The following is an 18,948-nucleotide window of genomic DNA, read 5'->3' as shown; positions in this document are numbered from 1 at the left end:
ACCCAGCACTTCAGAGAAATGAATGGGCTGTGGAGCTTGCAGCTATTTAGGTATTAGTTAATACATCAGCCGTGTCATTGTACTGTCTACGGATTTCATAAAGAAGACTGAAGAGCATGCCGAGCTGATGTGGTCAGCTCTGAATATGGATTCCAGGCACCTTAGTTTATTATTTGATGCGATGTAACTCATATTTGTTTGTGACAAAGCACAATGGGGAGGTAAATTAATGTGTGTGTGTGTTTAGAAGGGACAATGCTTAATGCTAAGTAATCTTAGAACAGAAAACCAATTCTCCTAGTTGCACTGGTCCAGAGCTCTTCTCGGCAGGTAGGTTGTTCCAAGTGTCACAGAGAACTTCCCACAGGTCACTAGTGTTTATTGGTGACATGACTGCACAGCAAATCACTGGAGTTAAATATTCTGGAGTTAGGCATAAAAGTGCGCAAGAGTTACATTCCGGGAGTTTATTTTTCACCTTATACTACAGTCAGTGTTGGGGAGTACTCTAAAGCGGTGTAATATTTAGGTGTTCATTCACTGGGTGCTAAGGAGTCTAATTCAACACATTGCTGGTGTTGTTTGTCTGTCGACCGTTACAGCGCCTATCTGTGTTTCTTTCTTGGACTCCGACATGTAGGAGGTAAAAATACTTTATTTACTTTGGAATTTTCTGTGAGTGTAGTGATGTTATTTATATATATATATTCAGTTACATGGATGCACAAGTAAAATATAAAGTTAACTAACTAGCACTACATGTGTTTTCTGTATGTTATGCTGATTTGGAGATAGCAGCTAGGCTAATGCTAGTCAAAAGTTAGCTAACTTACTTATCTTACTGTATTTTAAGATACACATTTCACGTTGTCAATGAAAACGTTTATTTCTATTTCTTAATTTTAACACCAACGTTTAATTTAACGTTAGCTAACTACAGTAATATTCTGTTTAGACTCATGGTAATGGCCGTATTTAACCAAAGAGAGGTGCAGCCTGCACTGATGAGATGTTGAGGTACCATTAACATCAGTTAGTTAGTCCTGCTGCACACTGAGACATGCACACAACCCTGTCTCCAGAACTGTAAAGACAAGGACACAGCAAACATGCAGTCACATTGTCTGCTAAACCAGCCTAGCTAAATAGATTTTAAGCAATATTTAGTGTGGACAGGCTAACTCAATGTAAGACAGTGTTCGTTGATTAAGTTATACACAGTTTACATAGAGTTACCATAAACAACCTCTTCTTCTTGTGTTGTGTTTCATAGTAGTAAAGGTATTTTTTTCCGTAGGTGGCCAAGATGTTGATAAAAGTAAAACACAGAGAGACAAAGAAATATGCAAAATTGGAAGAAGTCAGCTTCACAGATTTTGTGAGAGCAGGTAAGTTATGGTTTGTACTAAGTCATTAAAGAAGAAATGATAATGTTGTTATTAACTAAGTGATGATTTTACTTCAGTGCAGCAGAAGTTTCTCATACCAGAAAATGCAGCACTGAAAGTCACGGATGAGCAGGGTATAGAGGTGGATGAGGATATCTTTCCTGAACTTGCAGCAGTCAAAGAGGTGTGTTTTGTCATCTATACAGCTGAAGGTAAGTAAATATATGCTCTGATAGATTTTGAAGGATTTGATTTGTACAGTTACTCTTAAATAAACATTTTTAATTTGTCTAATATCCTGTGGTAACAATCACAAAATGCTGTTTTCATGGCTCAACAGTAAGTTGGATTTATCACATGCATTTCAGACATCCTGGAAACACAATCATCCAAGAAGCTGCGTGACTGCTCAGACCTAACACACTATGTGACACTCACACCTTGTGGTATGTAAATTGTATATTACCATAATAAAATACAAAATAACCATCTGTTCTCCTGGGAGAAAGTATAATTTAATCAAACCGTGCAATTTACTGGCCCTGTGTGCATAAATGGTATCTTTGTTGTGTTGTGTTTTTGATTGTATATACCTTGTATTCTAATATTTTTATTTGTCACCCTCAGATTTGACTGTCCTGAAGCAACATGTGGAAGAGCCCTCCTCTCCAAGTCTAACAGATACATTGTCTGTCTCAACCACCAGCAGTCAGAGCAGTGACACAAGTGATGCCGGACTTCAAATGGTTCAGCCTCTATTGGACAGCATACATGAAAGAAATGTAGATACAGTACTTAATTGACTTATACTTGACTCTTTAGTTGCCATTACTTGAAAAAGCTTAAACACGAAGATAAAACAGATTAGAGAAAAATAATTTAATATAGTATTTCATGTAGTTTGCTCTGCAACTGTAGTGTGTAATAAGACTTGCTCTCTCTCGCTCTCTCTCTGTTTTTGTTATGCATGTTAACCATGAAACGTGTTTCCATGATCAGTGTCCTGCTTTTCAGGTAAATGAAACCATTTTTAAGAAGATACTGGTCCTAGAAAGGGAGAAAGTAAGACATTTCAAATGTTTTGATGCCCAAATGTCATATGGGTGTGATTCACAATTTTATGTTCTGTGAGAGAGTTGCATTACTTAATTTGTTGGCTTGATGGAGACTTTACAGAGTCTTCCTCACGTTAACACTGCATTACAAGAAGTGCTTATTCTGTAGTCATTTTTTTCCTTTAATTCAGTTTTTTTTTTTCTTTTCGCCCAATGTTAGGCCTTTCTGACCTCAACTGTTTAGCTGCCAATAATGGTGGATATTATGCTATTACAGTACTGTTACACAGAATGTATGTTAATCCATGCAGCATTCATATTTGAATATGTTATTTTTGATAAATAAAATCCATACATTCATAATAATCACTATTGTGTTTTTGTAGTAATTTGCACCAAAAACCTAAAACTTTTTTCAATTGATGAGTAACACTACAAAAGAGTTAATATCAAACTTAACTCTAGTTATGAGTTAAATTTTACTCTATATGGTAGTAGAAATTTCACTCCGTGAGAGTTTAGTTTTAACTCCTATAAAGAGTTGAAAAATCAACTCCCGGAAAAGAGTTACTCTAACTCTGCACTAGAGTTCATTCGATGGTCACGCATGTACACTCAAATGTAGTTAATCTGAACTCCCTGAGAGTTTATTCCAAAGACCAGAATTTGCTGTGTGCTGACAGAAGTAATAGGATAAATCTTAAGCATATAGGGCAATACTCTCTGTCCACATTGAGCCAAATGCTGCAAAACTGATGGTGCTTGACAGTCCAAACGGATAATGAGCCAAAAACAACTCCGTAGTTTCTCAATGCAAAGAAATGGGACATCCTTCAATGACCAAGTCAGTCATGTGATCACAATCCAGAAGAGCATGCTTTCCAGATAGTTAATACAAAATTAAATACAGAAAGACAAACAATCAAGCAGCAACTGCAGAGGACTGCAGCAAAGGCCTGACAGAGCATCTCAAAGGAGGAACAGCATTTGGCGATATCTGCAGGTTTTGGACTTAACTGCAAAGGTTTTCAATCCAAGAACTAAAAACAACTGTTAATTGCCCGAGTTTCTCTAATTACTTCTGAGCATCTGAAAACTATTTATAGGGACTATGTATAAAAATGTCTGTATTTCCTAAAAAGTTTAAACGATATTTTTGTTAAACTCCTTTAATTTTCTCCCGTGTTTCAAAATGTTGAGCCAGAAAGTCAACCATCATTCCCAGGACGAGAACACGGTTAAAATAACCCAAACTAGGCAAATAGGAGGTGTGATGGGCAGTGTTGGGTAAGTTACTTTAAAATAGTAACTTAGTTACATTACTAGTTACTTCTCTCAAAAGTAACTCAGTTACTTCAAGTTACTCGTTACTTTCAAAGTAACTAGTTACTAGGGAAAGTAACTTTGGTTTTACTCAGAATTCTCTTGTTAATGTGTTTCTTCCATAACTTTGCAGTCTTCTAGCTTGCTTACTTGCCACAGTGCACTGTGCCACCTACCAATAGAAAGGAAACGATAATGTGCATATTTCCACAAGAGAAATCCCACGCCTGGACCGTCATTGACTGCTTCCATGATTCTAGCCTACGTCACAGCGTCATGTGCGCCTTTTACATCCAACACAAAAACTGCAGTCGTGGTGCTTTCGATTGTACTCAGAACTCGGAAATTCTGCCTTCTGAATAGGAAGATGTAGGTAACACCAGACTGCAGATGAGCTGCATACAGGGCTGGACTGGGACAGAAAATTGGCCCGGGCATTTTGACTAGAGACCGGCCCACCATTATAGGAAAAATCATAAAGCCTTTGAATGAAAACAAACACTGTTGTGACAGTGATGTTCACTGTTTTGATGGTATATATGCATCAATCTATCAATCGTTTGTTGTAAGATTCAGATAATTATTTTTTAAAAGCTAGACATTTGAAATGAGAATAAGAAAGAAAAGTATTTCTTTGCGCCCACCTCTCCCTGTTAATGCCCTACATGCCCCCCTGGCAAAACTTTGCTAGATCCGCACCTGCACAGTTACCAGCTGTCAGCTACCTAAAAAAGGATCCTGGGGTTATTTGTCTCTCAGAAACAGTTCATAACTTCCCTTCAACTCATTCATGTCACCTAAAAGGTAAACCTGTTTCTCCATCACCTGTTCAGCTCTGATGATTCAGTAAGGACATCTCCTGGTTTCATCTTCATGTTTCCCTCTCACCAGATAACCAAACCATATCATGACCAGCAGCTTTTTTGCAGCTGTGGCTCCAGCAAACATCAGCTGATACTTGAAATTAATATTAAATAAATTCTAACAACAGCTGATCAAGCTTAAACGTGCTGCTGTTGTTTAGCGCGACATCCGCTGGTTTCCTCTTTCTGCGCAAAGTGAGCGATAAACAAACAAGAGAGCCGATCAGCTGATCATTGATCAGTTTTCATGATTGAAGTAGAAACGGGAGAGGGAGGGGGAGAATGAAAGAAGAAGAGGCAGCTGTGCAGCAAAGACACAGAATAACTCCAGCTTTGTGTCTTTTTCATTGTAGCTGAAGTCCGGGACAAAATGTTCCTTTTCACCTCAATAAGAAACGCGTAATATTTTCTCTGAATACCAGACAGGACGGTTGACAACTCTAATAACTTATGAACAAAATAAAGTTAAACATCATTAACTTCATAGCACCCACCCAGCTGTATAGAAACTCCGTCATGCTAGCTAGCACGCAGTACGGAAAAAGTCAGAATAACGAAAATAAACTCCACCTAAACATGGTTCATATCTGACCCAGATAGACTGCAGGTCATAACTTCTTACCTGAAGTTCAGTTCACACTTGGACCGGCGGCCGCCTCGGGTCTCTTTTCCTTCTGCGTCCGTTTTCCTTCATCCACCTGCTGGCTTCCACCACTTGCTAATGTTACTGAATCTGTGGAAGCTCCGCGATAGCCACCACACGAAGTAACGAGTAACGACCCTATCTAAATCCCAGTAACGACTAACGCGTTCCTGATTTTGGCATAATAACTAGTTACTGTGCTCGTTACCACAATAACAACGTAGTTACTGTAACGCGTTACTTAATAACGCGTTAGTCCCAACACTGGTGATGGGTGGTGAATTATAAATGTGTTGGTTCAGCCAAAAAGTGCACAATTCCCACTGTCCTCCCACAGGTGCCTCAGGACATTACAATAGAACTAGAACCTTATGGTAATGATAGAGACTATAGATGTGCTCCTGGCATGGTCACAGATGGATCCTCATTAAAGTCTCCTGTTTGTTCTCTGAGTTGCAGTTGGTCTCTGTGCACATTTGTACATCCAATAAGTCAGAACAGGACTTCTAAGCCATGAGGGAAAAGTTGTAAAAGTAGTGCTGGAAGCACAGCACTGAATGATTTTTAAACCTCATTTGGAATATGCACTAATGTGACCGACTGACTTCTACAGGGCTCGGGACAGCGTTGCTGACACAGACGCTGGTCAGCTCAAGCAGACAACAACTCAAACTGTCAGTTAATTAAACTAAAGCCAGAGGGAGCATAACAACAACATCCAAACATACTTTTCTGTGCTGTGGCTTGGCGTCCTCCTGGACACTACATGACTCTTTGATTAAACTTATGTAAATGTGCTATTCAAACACACCAGCACGTACGTGAGCTGAAAACATTGAGCATCACGGCTCAATCGATTCATATTTAAAAAGAAAATACACTTCTTTTTTTTTTAAAGAACTAAGACTTTCACTCCTATTGGTAGCAGGGCTTGAGAGGCCACGCTACCCCTGATGCCTTCATGTCATGTTTACAGTGTACTGAACAGTTTTGAAGGACAGGTAATTTCCTGAATGTGTGTGTTCAGTGGTAATGTTTTTCTCAGTCGGTGGATTGTAGCAATGGATGTCAGGTTTTTTCCATTTCCCCCATGTTGTTAATAATTTAACAACATAATTTACAATAAATTCCTGCTTTTCATCTTGGTTGGATTTTTTTTCTATATTTAACCAGAAAACTATATTTAACTAAATCTCTTTTCTGATGTTCCCAAAATGATGTGAGTTGCATTATTATAAGCGTCATTTCTAATGAAATTGCCACAAGCTCAAATGAAGAAGACTGTCAATGAATAAATTGCAACTTAGAAAACACGCTCATTAAAACATTAGTTAATGTACCAAATAAATAAAATCAAGTAAAAAGACAGCAAAAAGGAGACATGTCAGCATCACATAATTGCTTCAGATTGGTCTGCTGCACATCCATGATGTGAATCTCCTGTTCCACCACATTTCAAAGGTGCTCTATTTGATTGTGATCTGCAGGCTCTGGAGGCCATTTGAGTACTGGGAATGCATTCATGTTCAAAAGAACCCTATTTGTTATTACAATGATCAGTTACAACATTAAAACAGCTGAAATTAATAATATAGATCATCTTGTCAACAATGTAATGTTCTGCTTAAAAACCCTGCATCGTGATCTTGATGTGGATGTTGATTTATAGTACTGCCCGGATGTCGTTGGTAGTGATTGTTTTGCCATCTGTAAGCATGCGCTTGTCTATCTCTATTGCTAAAACTGACCTCATCATGGTGGATTTAGGTTTTATAAATCTTAAACTATAAGAATGAGAAAAACTGGATGTTTGCACTGGCAGAATACAAACTAGTGCATTATTGAGCAAACTCGATGCAATTACAGCCTATTACAGTGAGTTTCAGGGTAGCCTATCCACATGTTAATCAATATGCTATATTTACACTGGATATTGTTACCAAACAAAGCTATACATTAGCTTAGTGTCCATAGAGCAAGTACCAGACATTAGATCTGGAGACTGTGAAGGCCATGATCTAAGCTTTTTCTGACACAACGATCCCCCACATCATTAAACAACAACCACAGGCCTGAACTGTTGATTAAAATAGGATGAATTGATGCTTTCATGTTGTTTACACCAAAATCGGGCTCTACCATCCAAATGTTGCAGCAGAAATTGGGACTCATCAGACCAGACCCATCAAACATTTTTTCTAATCTTCCATTGTCCGATTTTGGTGAGCCGATTACAATGTAGCTTCATTTCCTGATCTTTGCAGAGAGGAGTCACACCCAATGTGGTCTTCTGCTGCTGTAGCTCTTCGGCATGATGTTTGTTGAGAGATTCTCTTTTGCTTTTCTTGGTTGTAATGAGTTGTTATTTCAGTTACTGGTGACTTCCTGTCAGTAAACCCAGTAATGCATTGAGTTGCTGCCATGTAATTGGCTGCCTAGATATTTGCATTAATGAGGAGTTGAGCAGGTGGTGCTGAATTTGGCAATGTAGTATTTAGGTTACAGAGAGGAGAAAGAAAAACTCCTCTGTTTTCAGTCAGGATATTTCATTTTGTGTGCTTCAAGTTCAGCTGTTCTTGTTTCTAAAGTAACAAAACTGCATTAACATACTGCTGCAGTGGCCTTTTAATTTTCTGTCTTGATTCTTTATTCATTACTGTGGCATAAAAAGCACAAGTGTAGGCATTATTATTTCAAACTTATGATCATTTATGCAGAGGTTACATAAAAACCAAAAACTCCCAGGAAGTGTCTGGACTCAGCACATCTCTGCTCCTCTACTGACGTTTTAAAATTCTCATGAGACACCAGATTTAAGATGACAGCTCAGCCGGCGCTCCATTCATATAACATGAACACATTTCACCAGTCGTCTTATATTCTTATCCTCCTTACTCGGCTTTGTTATGAAAAGAAATTAATCATATAAAAGGAGTTTTACGGTTTTCTTTAATCCCCACAGTGAATAAAAGACAGAGGACACACTTCACATCGGTAAAAATAAGAACATTCACAATATATCTAATTTTAGCTAATATGCAGACAGCAAATGACAGAAGTAACACATATAATCACAATTATTATTATTTTTAACGAAATGTACAATTCAATAACCTGCAAAAATCCATGCAGCATTTGGATGTTATTTCACCACTGATTAAAAAAAAGGTGTGTTAGCTGTGTTAGCAAAACCACTTTTTTTTCATCATAGTGTCATTTTACATTCTATGCAACTTAAACACGCAAAGTTACACACTTCACAAGGACACTTAACCTGGACACGAAAAACAAACATGTGTCAGGACACAAAAAAACTGTAAGACATGCACAGAGGAAAGGAGATGACATAATTATGAATGTCATAATAAACTTTTCAATGCAAAAAAGCACTTCAAGAGTTTGAAATGGCAATACGATAATTAGCAGGGAATAAATAATGCGCTACATAAAGAAACAATCAAAAGTTTTGTCAAATTGTAACTAAATTCCAAACTGTAATTACTTTGACTATCACAGCGGGACACCCAGAAAAAATAATGACTGTATTTTAAAACTGTGATGAATAATGAAATTCACGTCTTTGTTCTGCAAATGTCGAGACTCAAATGTTTTAATCAGGACTTCGGTTTGCTTTTAACTTCAACATTTGCCCCTAATTTTTATTTACACTGATCAGCCACAACATTAAAAACACTGACAGGTGAAATTAATTACACTTATCATCTTGTCAACAACGTGGTGTTCCGCTTAGAAAACTTACATCCTGTCGTATGCTATGGTTAGTGATACATTGTCATTTATAGGCATGTGCTAGTGTGTCTGCATTGCTCTTCCCTGTAAAACTGACCTGATCATGTAGGATTAGTGCTAATAAATTCTGAGCTAGGAAAGCAAGAGTAGGGGTATCTACTCCAGACAAAAACTGCCCAGAAACAGATCCCAAGGTGGTGATCCAGCCCCCAAACTTCTGCAGCATGTGTTAGATGCCCTACAACACACCCAGTCTACAGGATGACCTACACATATGATCAGAGCTGTTTTTGCTACAGAAAGGGGGACGGCACAATATTTAGCAGCCAGTCTAAATGTTGTAGCTGATCTGTGTTTTCATTCGAGTGCAGACTTTTCTTCGGATTTAACGACAGTTTATACTTTTTCAAATTAAACAGCACTACTCAGAACATGACTTGAGGTCATTTAAGGCAGCGGTCCCCAAACCCGGGCCTCGGACCGGTACTGGTCCGTGAGTCGTTTGGTACCGGGCCGCGAGAGTTGAGGCTCAGGTGTGAAATGTATAGTTTTCAGGGTTTTTATCGGTTTTCAGCGTTATTTTGTTATCGTTTTTATCGTTAACTCGGTTTTCCTGGGTCTTTTCACGTGTGTTATGAATAAATCTTCTTTTTTTCGGTACCGGTACTAGTTTTATTTTGTTGTACTTTTCCGCGACACCTTAAAAGCCTGTCTGTGAAAATATTGTCAGGCATAAAGCGGTCCGTGGCGCAAAAAAGGTTGGGGACCGCTGATTTAAGGGATACTTTAAGGTCTGGATAAGAACAAAAGGGGTAAAATAGTTCAAAATTTTAGGACACAAAAAAATAGTTGAGCAAATCAATTCCATTTTCATATCTGTACAGTAAATATGAAGCTTCAGGCCCCCGACTTAAAGCTGCAAACAAGAGAAAACCACTTCATAGCTGGCCAACTAGTAATGATTATGTAAAAGAGCGTTTTTGTAAACAAATAAGATATAAAACATTTTAATAGGGGAAATTCAGAGATGCTATTCGGTGGATTTTGTTACCTTTTATGACCCATTTTCATTTTTTATTCTAAGGTAACCTACTGTAACCTGTTGCTGGCTGTATATTTAGCTGGCAGATATGAATGCTCATATTTTCTTTAAAAAACAAAAAAAAAGCTCTTGCATTTGAAAAAAAGAACATCTGGAAATAAAGCTACCTTATTAACTGCCTGCATCTCAGCCCAGTCTTTTATTCAGTCCCCTTCCTGCGAGCCACAGATGATTCATGAGAGCCCATAAGAGGATGTATTCTTCATAATATACTGTATAATGCATCCTTGGGTTTTCATCCAGTGTGCTCCAGCTGAGAACAATGCAGTGTCTGTTGCTCAGGAAATAACCAACTACGTGGCCTGCAGCAGCAAAAAAAAAAAAAACGACTGCACACAAACGAGTGCATCAACAAAAAACAAACAAACAAACAAAAAAGGCATCAATGCTTAAATTAAAAACATGCCACAAAAGGAGGATTGGAGATAAACAGAAAAAAACAGCACTCTTCTTCCACTTGTGAGTAAACAAACAAAAAGCCTTCAAATAATTCATCAAAAAACCCTAAAAACACGTCAAACATGTCTCACAGCAAGTCTGTTTCTTGTATTGATGTGAAGCACTTTACAATGTAGGTTGAAAACTACAGCAGAAATGCAACTGCCTGTTGGAGAGCTGCCAGATGACTGCACAATTGCGTGCTGAGCGAGATGTATAAAACATGTATGTTAAATGTTTAACATGCATGGCCTACTGTACCTATCCACGCTTCAGTGTCTATGGCTGTTTTTTCCCCACGGGAAGGAGAAGAAGCATGATTTCCAACTCTGCCGGCCCAGATTTCATTTTCATGCTCTAATACTTCACGTACATGTGGAGGACACTTTGATCCACTGCTACCCGTCGTGCTGGGATTCCAAACACCTCTTGAACACGCGCCATCCCCGAGGAGACCCCATTACTGTAACTTTCGTTCAAAACTTAAACTACTTTGTTAGTTTTTGACTGATTTAGGGATTCAAATACATAAACTTGAACACAAAAAATTGTAACAAAAAGCAGTTTTCACGCATGGACTGCTGCACAGAACCTTTCTAGGACTAACCCAACAAAGGTGGAGGTGAGACTGCAAATGTCTAATGCAATTAAATCAGCCATTAGCTGGTCTTTAACCCGCCAGCTCACTTGTACAAAGGCTGTATGACGTGTGCCGATGTGAGAGCAGAGCATCTAATATTACATGCAGCGAGTGCATCATGTGTAATGCCTCCAGGAAGTCTTATTTAGGCAGCTCCCTCACCTAAACAACACAGAGTATTTCCAGGATGGCGAACGCATCTAAAACTGACTATTTCCTGCTGTGCGATACATATGAGGAAAGACAACTGTGGAAAATATCCCAACCTGATTCTCACAAAATTGTCCAAAGTGCATGTGTGAAAAACGGCTTCAGGCAAACAACACTGACAGAGAGAGTTTAGAAAACTGTTACAAAGTAAACTGTTAGAGGTGGAGCCTGAAAGTCCTTTAGTGTACCTCTTCAAAGTAGAAAACTCTGAAAAAAGAAAAACCTTTAAAAGTACTTTGTGGAGTTTGTGACCTCTAATATTGCTGATATTGAATGTTTGTTTGTTTCTTTTTTCCGACGAGTGGCTCCACATTTTGTTTGTCACAAAATGGGGCTATGAGAGTGTTTTTTGAGTAGGGAATCCATTCATTGTAGCTGTTAAACCTCAAGGATACGCACAATGACTTCTGAATGTAAATCTAAATGTTCTTTATTGATTAAAAAAAAACTCCACAAAGTGCCTTTAATCTTGAGGTACATCCAATACCTTTGTTTTTCAAGGTCTCCAGCTACATCTTATGGGCCTTAAAAGCAGCTTAGATGTTGGGGGGGGGGGGCCTATAAGGCCAACAAGTTAAGATCAAAAATGAGTTTTTTATATGGTCATTGCATCGTTACAATTGTTTTTCCTACTTACTATCCGAATACATGTATTCAAGTTATAGCTGCCATGAGGTTTTAGCAACATTAAGCACCTTCTTAATCGTTCCTGTGCCATCAGCAAGTACATTCAGACACCCATGTTCTATGTTTTTACGGGTCTAGAAGGGTTCTCACACAAGATTACTAGGTTACAAATAACTTACAGAGAATCTGAAGCACTGAATTTCAATGTGTAGGTGGTACCTGGTTTCAAATGAAATGCAGTGAGTGCAGAGTTGCCGAAACTCTGCTGATATGTCAAAATGTGACTTTTCACCCCCAAACCCCCATTTTTCTTTTAAGTGAAAGTATTAGAAAAAGCTACAAATGGACCTCAAAAAAATCTAATGGATTTCATGCTTATTTTCAGTCAAGTTTTAACCTGTAAACTTGACCTGCAAATCACCACATCAGTGCTCACAGACAAACAGCATAGCCTCCGTGTGTTGTTAGGCATTGATTTGCAGCAATTCTGAGACTCTGGATCTCAGCTGCAATCACCAGGGAGTGTTTGCATCGAGCAGTCTGTATTTAAAGTCTTTGAGTCGGTCCAGTCCTCCCCTCTGGGCCACCGCTCTGACCAGGACACTAATCACAGCCTCGGGAGAGGCAGTCTTGGTCACATCCACAGCTACCAGCCAGCATACACACCTCACCACTTCACTGATTATTCTTCACCGTCCTGGAACAGATGTATTCAAATGTAATGGCCCGAGCCAAGAGACACGCACGCTCCAACCAGAGACAAATGGGAAGATGCGTTCACGCAGCAAAGCTTTACACAAAGAGGCACAAAGCTGGATGAGAGTACGAGAGAGAGCATCTTCCTTTGTGTCTATACGATGAACTTCAGAGTATGTTGCAGGCACAATGATAACAGAATACAATTAACTTCAAATGGTTTCACTGCACATATAAATCTCTCTCTCCGCAGGGTCACAAATGACTTAACTCCTTCCGTAAAGACGAAGCTTCTAATTGCACATCATTCTGTGCGCTGTGATACTCACACTGTCGATTGGCACACTGTTCAAGAGAATTAACAATTTATCTCCGCGGGAATACATTAGCAAACTATCAGGACATCAGGCCAACACCGCAACATGTGTCTTAATCGTCAATTTCACAGCATTATAAAAAGAAAAAAAAATAACATAAAGAGGACACCTTTAAGTTGCATGTATGACCACACAGAAGCAAAAAAGCTGATTTACATCTCCACCTCTGGTTTACCTTCAAGTTTGACTGCAATCTGCTAGTGCTGTCTTTTTCTCGTGACCTTGTTTTGAAGTGTCTTTGAACAGAACAGAGTAAAATTGAATCTGACAGAGCATCTGCCTTCACCACTCGCTCAGTCAGAGATGAAGGCCTGAATGATACTCGTTATAGATTAATTACAGCCTGACAGAAGACAGACACGCAGAGGAAACAAAGTGGACGAGCTTGTCAGACGTCCAAGCTGATGCCACTCGCCTCCACGGTGGCAGCTAAGCGCTTCTTCTGCTACAGCTTTGAGAGAAAATGTAAATTCGGCCTCTGTGATGTGTAGAGAATACGGAAATCTGAGCCACTGAGGTCACTGCGAGTTGACGGACGCTTGTTTCTTCTCCTTTTTTTAAAGTTCAAACCATCCTTCGCTAGACTCACAGAGCAGCGAGCGGATCGATTAGTCAGTGCACAGCAGCAGGCCTCAGCTCTAAAATTCAGGAGAGGGCTTTAAATTCAAAAAAGCAGGAGATGTGTCATTGCTGTTCACATTGGTCAAACTTTTATGTAATTTTTTTTCTTTTTTTTGTATGAGGCTCCATGTGTACCCAACCAGGACTTTAAAAACAACCTTTATTAATAGATATGGGCTGGGATTTGGGCAAAAATGGCTGTGTGTTGGTTAGTGTAACTGCAGAGATTCATTTTGTCTCTGTGGATGATAGTTATGATGATGATGATGATAATGATGCTTCCATGCTGCTTCAGCCAGGGTCACGACAGCTGCCACGGTGGGTTGAAGAACTTGATGGCATGAGACTTTGCCCACTTGGCAAAAACGGACTTCTCCGTGATGAAACGGTGTCCTCCATATGGGGCACTCTCATGCAGGAGATACTCAGCACACTCGTCTCGGCTGCCCGCCTCGTAATAATGGTAGGGAACTTTTTTGTAATCCTCTGTCCTAAAAAGAAGAAGAAGAAGAAGATTATTTACACATTATTTAGACAAACTTTCATCTACAATTGTTTGGGAGTGGCACTATACCTCCTCTGCACATGTACAGACCATCTCTGCTATATCTCCCTGACTTTGTCTCCAAACGGCTCAACCTGAGCCGTCTGTCTAATAAACTCATTTCTAATTTTGGCTATCCTGGTCACACTCAGTGAAAACCTTAACATCTTTAACTTTGCCACCTCCAGCTTCGCCTTCTGTCTTTTTGTTAGTGCCACTGTCTCCAAACCATAGCAGTTCTTACTACAGTCTTTTCTTTCAGTCCCAAATTACCCCTGACACTCATCCTCACTGATCGTCAACTGTTTTCTCAGTCTAGCTTCAACAACTCTTTCCTATATCATCATGATATGGGTTATCAGCTTTATACCTCTGTAGTTACTACAGCTCTGCACATGACACTTGCTGTTGAAAATCAGTACCAATAGACTTCTCTGTTCTTCGGGCATTCTCCAACAGTCTGGTTAAAAAGTCCACTGCCCTCTCTCCTAGACATCTCCATACCCTCCACAGGTATGTCACACCCATATCAGCTGCTTTCCACTCTTCACATCTGCCCTCACTTCCTCCTTCCTAATTCTCAGCACTTTCTGATTGACCAATTTTCCTCTTCTTGCTCTCATTTTCTTCATTCATGAGCTCCTCAAAGCACTCGTTCCATTTTCTCAGTACACCCTCTTCACTTGGGGATGGCACTGCATATGTGGGAAAAAAGCTATTAAAAAAATTCAGCCCACTCCTCATCTGTGTCTGAGATCAGCTTGAGGCTTCATTAGCCACCACACATATTACATTCGAATTTCCAGCTGACCTGTCAGTGGTTCAGTTGCACTGTGAGTACTGTGGACGGTAGGTTTTGACAAGGAAGAAGAATGAGTGTGTTAAAAAAAACATGATCTCTAGTTCTGCTGTGTCAATTCTGATGTTGGAGAAATGCACCGACATAGCATACAAACGTCTAACAAAAGTGTATACTGTGGTAGTATAGTATTAAAAATTGAGTAAACTAACTGCACTGTAGCCTTTATGAACATTTATGAAACTGTGATAAAGGCACCATGTGTGTATCAATTATTTGGAATTGAAATACTGACATCTTGTTATTAATATGAAAATGCTTGGGGTCCTAATCTTGCTTTTCAATTTAACTGATGTATTGATGGGACATGTTCAGCTTCGTGTTACGTCAGTCTGCCTGCCTTTGAATTATCCATTAAGTACGAATCTTTTTGTTTACTTTTTTACACTTTGGTAACAGATTGTTCACCTCTGTACACCTTTGAATGTTGATTTAACCCTAACCCGAGAGTAATGTTCCTCAATGTAAAATCTGGAGAAATCGATTGGATGCTCATGATCTTTGGACCCTCACAGCCGAGCATTAAAAACAGGCGTGATTCTGTCCCATATCTCATACATAAATTTTAGTCTAGAGCACGAGATGTTCATGTTTTCCAAAATGAATCGAAATTTCAATTCATCTGACCCCAGAGCAGTTTTCCACTTTTATGTTTTGTGACTCCAAGAGGAAAAGGAGTATTTGGCTTGTTATCAGTGTTCAGTTCAAAAGTCTGATGTTATGAGAACATCACAGTCTGTAGATTTGGCGGCTTATACATCTGAAAAGACACCATTAATGCTGAAAGGTATATACAGGTACATACTGTTTGCAGTCCAGATATCTCACCAATTGAAAACATTTGAAGCATCATGAAACAAAAAACATGACAAATGCAACCCATGACTCTTGAGCAGCCAAGAATGGGACAACATTCCTCTCCCAGAATTTGAAAACTTCATATGTTCCCTATATTGTGAGTAAAATATGGGTTCATGGGTTTGTAAATCATTACATTCTGTTTTTCATTTTATACAGTGTCCCAGCTGTTTGGGAATTGGGTTTGTACATATGCTAAGCTATTTTATTTATCCAGGTGTACACATGTTTGTCAGGGAACATTTTTAATTTGCTATGGCAGACACTGATGGCAGCCTGCTCCTGTTTCAACATGGCAAATCCCACAGGCACAAATCGAGGTCAGTAAAGAAAAGGTTTTCTCAGTTGGATGAATTGGAATAGGATCTCCAGGCCAGAGTTCATCACTCTACATCCTGTTAATGCTGTCGTGTATAAATGGGAGCAAATCCCTGCCTAAAGTCTCAAAAATTGTGAAAAAGCTGCCCTGCAAAGTAGAGACTGTTATAGTAGTAGACTATTTGTCAAATGTCTATCCATCCAGTTATCCAGCCAGCTTTTTAACTGCTTATCCAACTAAGGTCACAGCTCACAAACCCATCCCAGCTCTCACAGATACAAGGTACATCCTGGGCAGGTCGCTAGTTCATCGCTGGGCTAACTCAGAGAGACAGGCATTCACAGCTAGGACCAATTTAGATTCACAACATAACATGCATGTGTGTGTGTAACCACAGCACCCCGAGAAAATGTGTTTGCACTAGTCACTCAGGTTTAAAAAAAACAAACATATAGGTATTTATTTTTCTACTGCATATCAAATTAAAACCATGACTGATGTTTGAGTATTCACATATTGTTAAATATATAAACATATTGATGAATATATATTGTTAAAATTTTCAATCTTCTCTTTCTCACAGTTAAGAATACATTTAGCGTTCTTGGTTTTGGCTTAAAATAAATAAAAATCCAAAGTAAGAAAACAAATTCAATTATTAAACCATTAAAACGAAGCTCCTTTGAGACGGTGTTCAGTAATTCGAGCTGATTCTGCCGCGAGCAAAGGCTTCTACTCGGCAGGTCTACCTTATTTGAAAAAAGGGGCTGCTGTCGGCGCCCGCATTTATTCAATAAATAGTCTTTTAACTAAACTCTGATTTACATCACAACAGATTCACTTCTATTCTGAGACAAAGTAAATCTGAAAACATGCAGCAAGCTCAGTAATGTACAGTAATGGATTTCACGATGCGTTGCTCGGTTTAGAGTTTGCATTCAAAAGAAGGGATCAATAAAAACAGAAGGAAGCTTGGAGCAATGGATAAGGTTCATTGTGCACTCTGCCACTGGTTTCTAATGGCGAGTGACAGCTTTATGAGAGGATGACTTGTGTAACAATTGCACTGAGAGAATGAATACAGAGAGAAGGGAAACAGCCATCACGGCAGCCAGTGACTCCACAGCGGGAAAGCGACCGTGGCTGTCTGCCAGCTTACAGTAATACAAAGCCCAATCACTGCCTCTCCTCTGTGTCACACAGTGTGAACCAGTGTTGACAAATAAATTCAATTTCACCCTCTCTGCAGCACCTGTTGAAGCACCACTGCCACAGAACCACTGGGGTCAATCCTAACCTAAAACCATGAATATTGCCACACAAAAGTTTCCTTCTCCTTGTTGTTCTGGAGCATCCAGCTGACAGAAGCACTTTGCGTGACTCTAAACTGTCAATTCAGAAACTTGGTGAAACACAATATATTCCTGTCCTATGCAGGATGGAGGGAAATAAATGAGAGAGGCAGGGAGAGAAAACTGGCCCTTAACTGCCTCACTGAATCATAAAATCCTCCGTGCTGGTTGAATTATCGCTTCGCTCTGCCATGTGTCTTTATTTCAGCTCCTGCTGTGCACGGGCTGCACAGAGAGGATAAAAAGCAGGATTTTCAGTGTGCATTAGGTAAAAGTGTTTGATTTGGGGGATAGAGAGAGCTCAGGTAGAGCTGCGAGAGGAGGCGAGATCATCAAGGCTGAGATGACTTGAGACTGAGCAGCCATGCCCAGAGCAAGAGCATCTTGTTTGTCATCCCTCCCATGGCCTCGCAGTCAGACAGTAATCACTCACCCCGGAGTCAGAGAGAAGACGACGGGCCCGATATACAAATAAAACTCGAAGCAGAGGAGGAATTGGGGTGCTGGAGCCCAGCCACCCGCAGCCAAAGAGAGACTGCTGCCTGCTGGGTATTCTAGGCAGGGAAACATAATGGTATTCATGGCACAGAGAACCCAATATGGATTTCAGCATAGAAACTCAGCCATTAAATCCAAACTGAGGCATTGGAAATGTAACAGGGCAGACCGTGGTTATGGGAGGTTGTGATTGGCCGGCGCTGGGGTGAATGTGAATGGAGTTTTCAAAGTTTTGTAGGAACGCGTGCATTTTTCATGCAAGTATAGAGGAAGGAAGATGTGGGAGCGGGTAGCGAGAGTGTGACAGTTCATGTCTTACTTGCAATAGGTGTCATTTATCATGCCGTAGATATGGATCTCTTTGCACATGTCCATGGCGAGGATGAGCGTGAACCAGCCCGTGCTGAGGTAGGAGCCGGACTGGATCCTGCAACACACAAAGATAATGCACTGTAATATTCATTTGCATAAAAATCCTAATCATTTGCATTGAAATATAAAAAAATAAAAACAAGCACAAAGTTTTAAGTATGCCATTTTTCAGCCCCTTGTACACTTCTCTCTTGTGTGATTGTAATTCAGCTGATCTGAGAATTATAATTATCCTAACAGATGTTCTTAGCGTAGGCTGCTCTGGATCTGAGCCTCAGCTCAAATGTATATATATCTACAGAACAGCAAGAAAGCTGGCAGATGCATAACCATATGTCAAGTTTCACATGAGAAATGTTTCTAATTTTAGAGACCAAATAAATATTATGTACAGTGATAATTTAGGGGGTTGT

At 39.6% G+C, this 18,948-nt stretch overlaps 2 protein-coding genes across 3 annotated transcripts in view; one reads left to right on the top strand and one right to left on the bottom strand.

The window, feature by feature from the left end:
- Nucleotides 1-402: 402 nt before the first annotated feature.
- LOC146553271 (uncharacterized) lies at nt 403-2,810 on the top strand. Of its 2 annotated transcripts, XM_085255767.1 has the most exons (6): nt 403-643; nt 956-1,017; nt 1,298-1,388; nt 1,466-1,600; nt 1,757-1,834; nt 2,016-2,810. In XM_085255767.1, exons 3-6 carry the CDS (start codon nt 1,307-1,309, stop codon nt 2,189-2,191), a joined length of 471 nt encoding a protein of 156 aa, XP_085111893.1. In that variant the 5' UTR covers nt 403-643; nt 956-1,017; nt 1,298-1,306; the 3' UTR covers nt 2,192-2,810. The 2 variants fall into 2 exon arrangements, with proteins under 2 accessions (XP_085111893.1, XP_085111892.1); XM_085255766.1 differs by lacking the exon at nt 956-1,017.
- A 5,085-nt stretch (nt 2,811-7,895) lies between these two features.
- st6galnac3 (ST6 (alpha-N-acetyl-neuraminyl-2,3-beta-galactosyl-1,3)-N-acetylgalactosaminide alpha-2,6-sialyltransferase 3) overlaps nt 7,896-18,948 on the bottom strand; it is a 115,840-nt gene continuing 104,787 nt past the window's right edge. Inside the window, exons 4-5 of the mRNA XM_085253380.1 lie at nt 18,483-18,590; nt 7,896-14,224 (exon numbers count right to left, since the gene is read on the bottom strand). Coding sequence (XP_085109506.1) covers nt 14,035-14,224; nt 18,483-18,590 — 298 coding nt within the window. The 3' untranslated portion in view covers nt 7,896-14,034. The remainder of the gene's footprint in view (nt 14,225-18,482; nt 18,591-18,948) is intronic.

Source organism: Mchenga conophoros, linkage group LG18 (genome assembly GCF_057382185.1).
Source record: "Mchenga conophoros isolate Kocher_MC1m ecotype Shallow Benthic linkage group LG18, M_conophoros_male_GT1.1, whole genome shotgun sequence".
Lineage (NCBI taxonomy): Eukaryota > Metazoa > Chordata > Actinopteri > Cichliformes > Cichlidae > Mchenga > Mchenga conophoros.
This window is presented reverse-complemented; position numbering and strand designations above follow the sequence as displayed.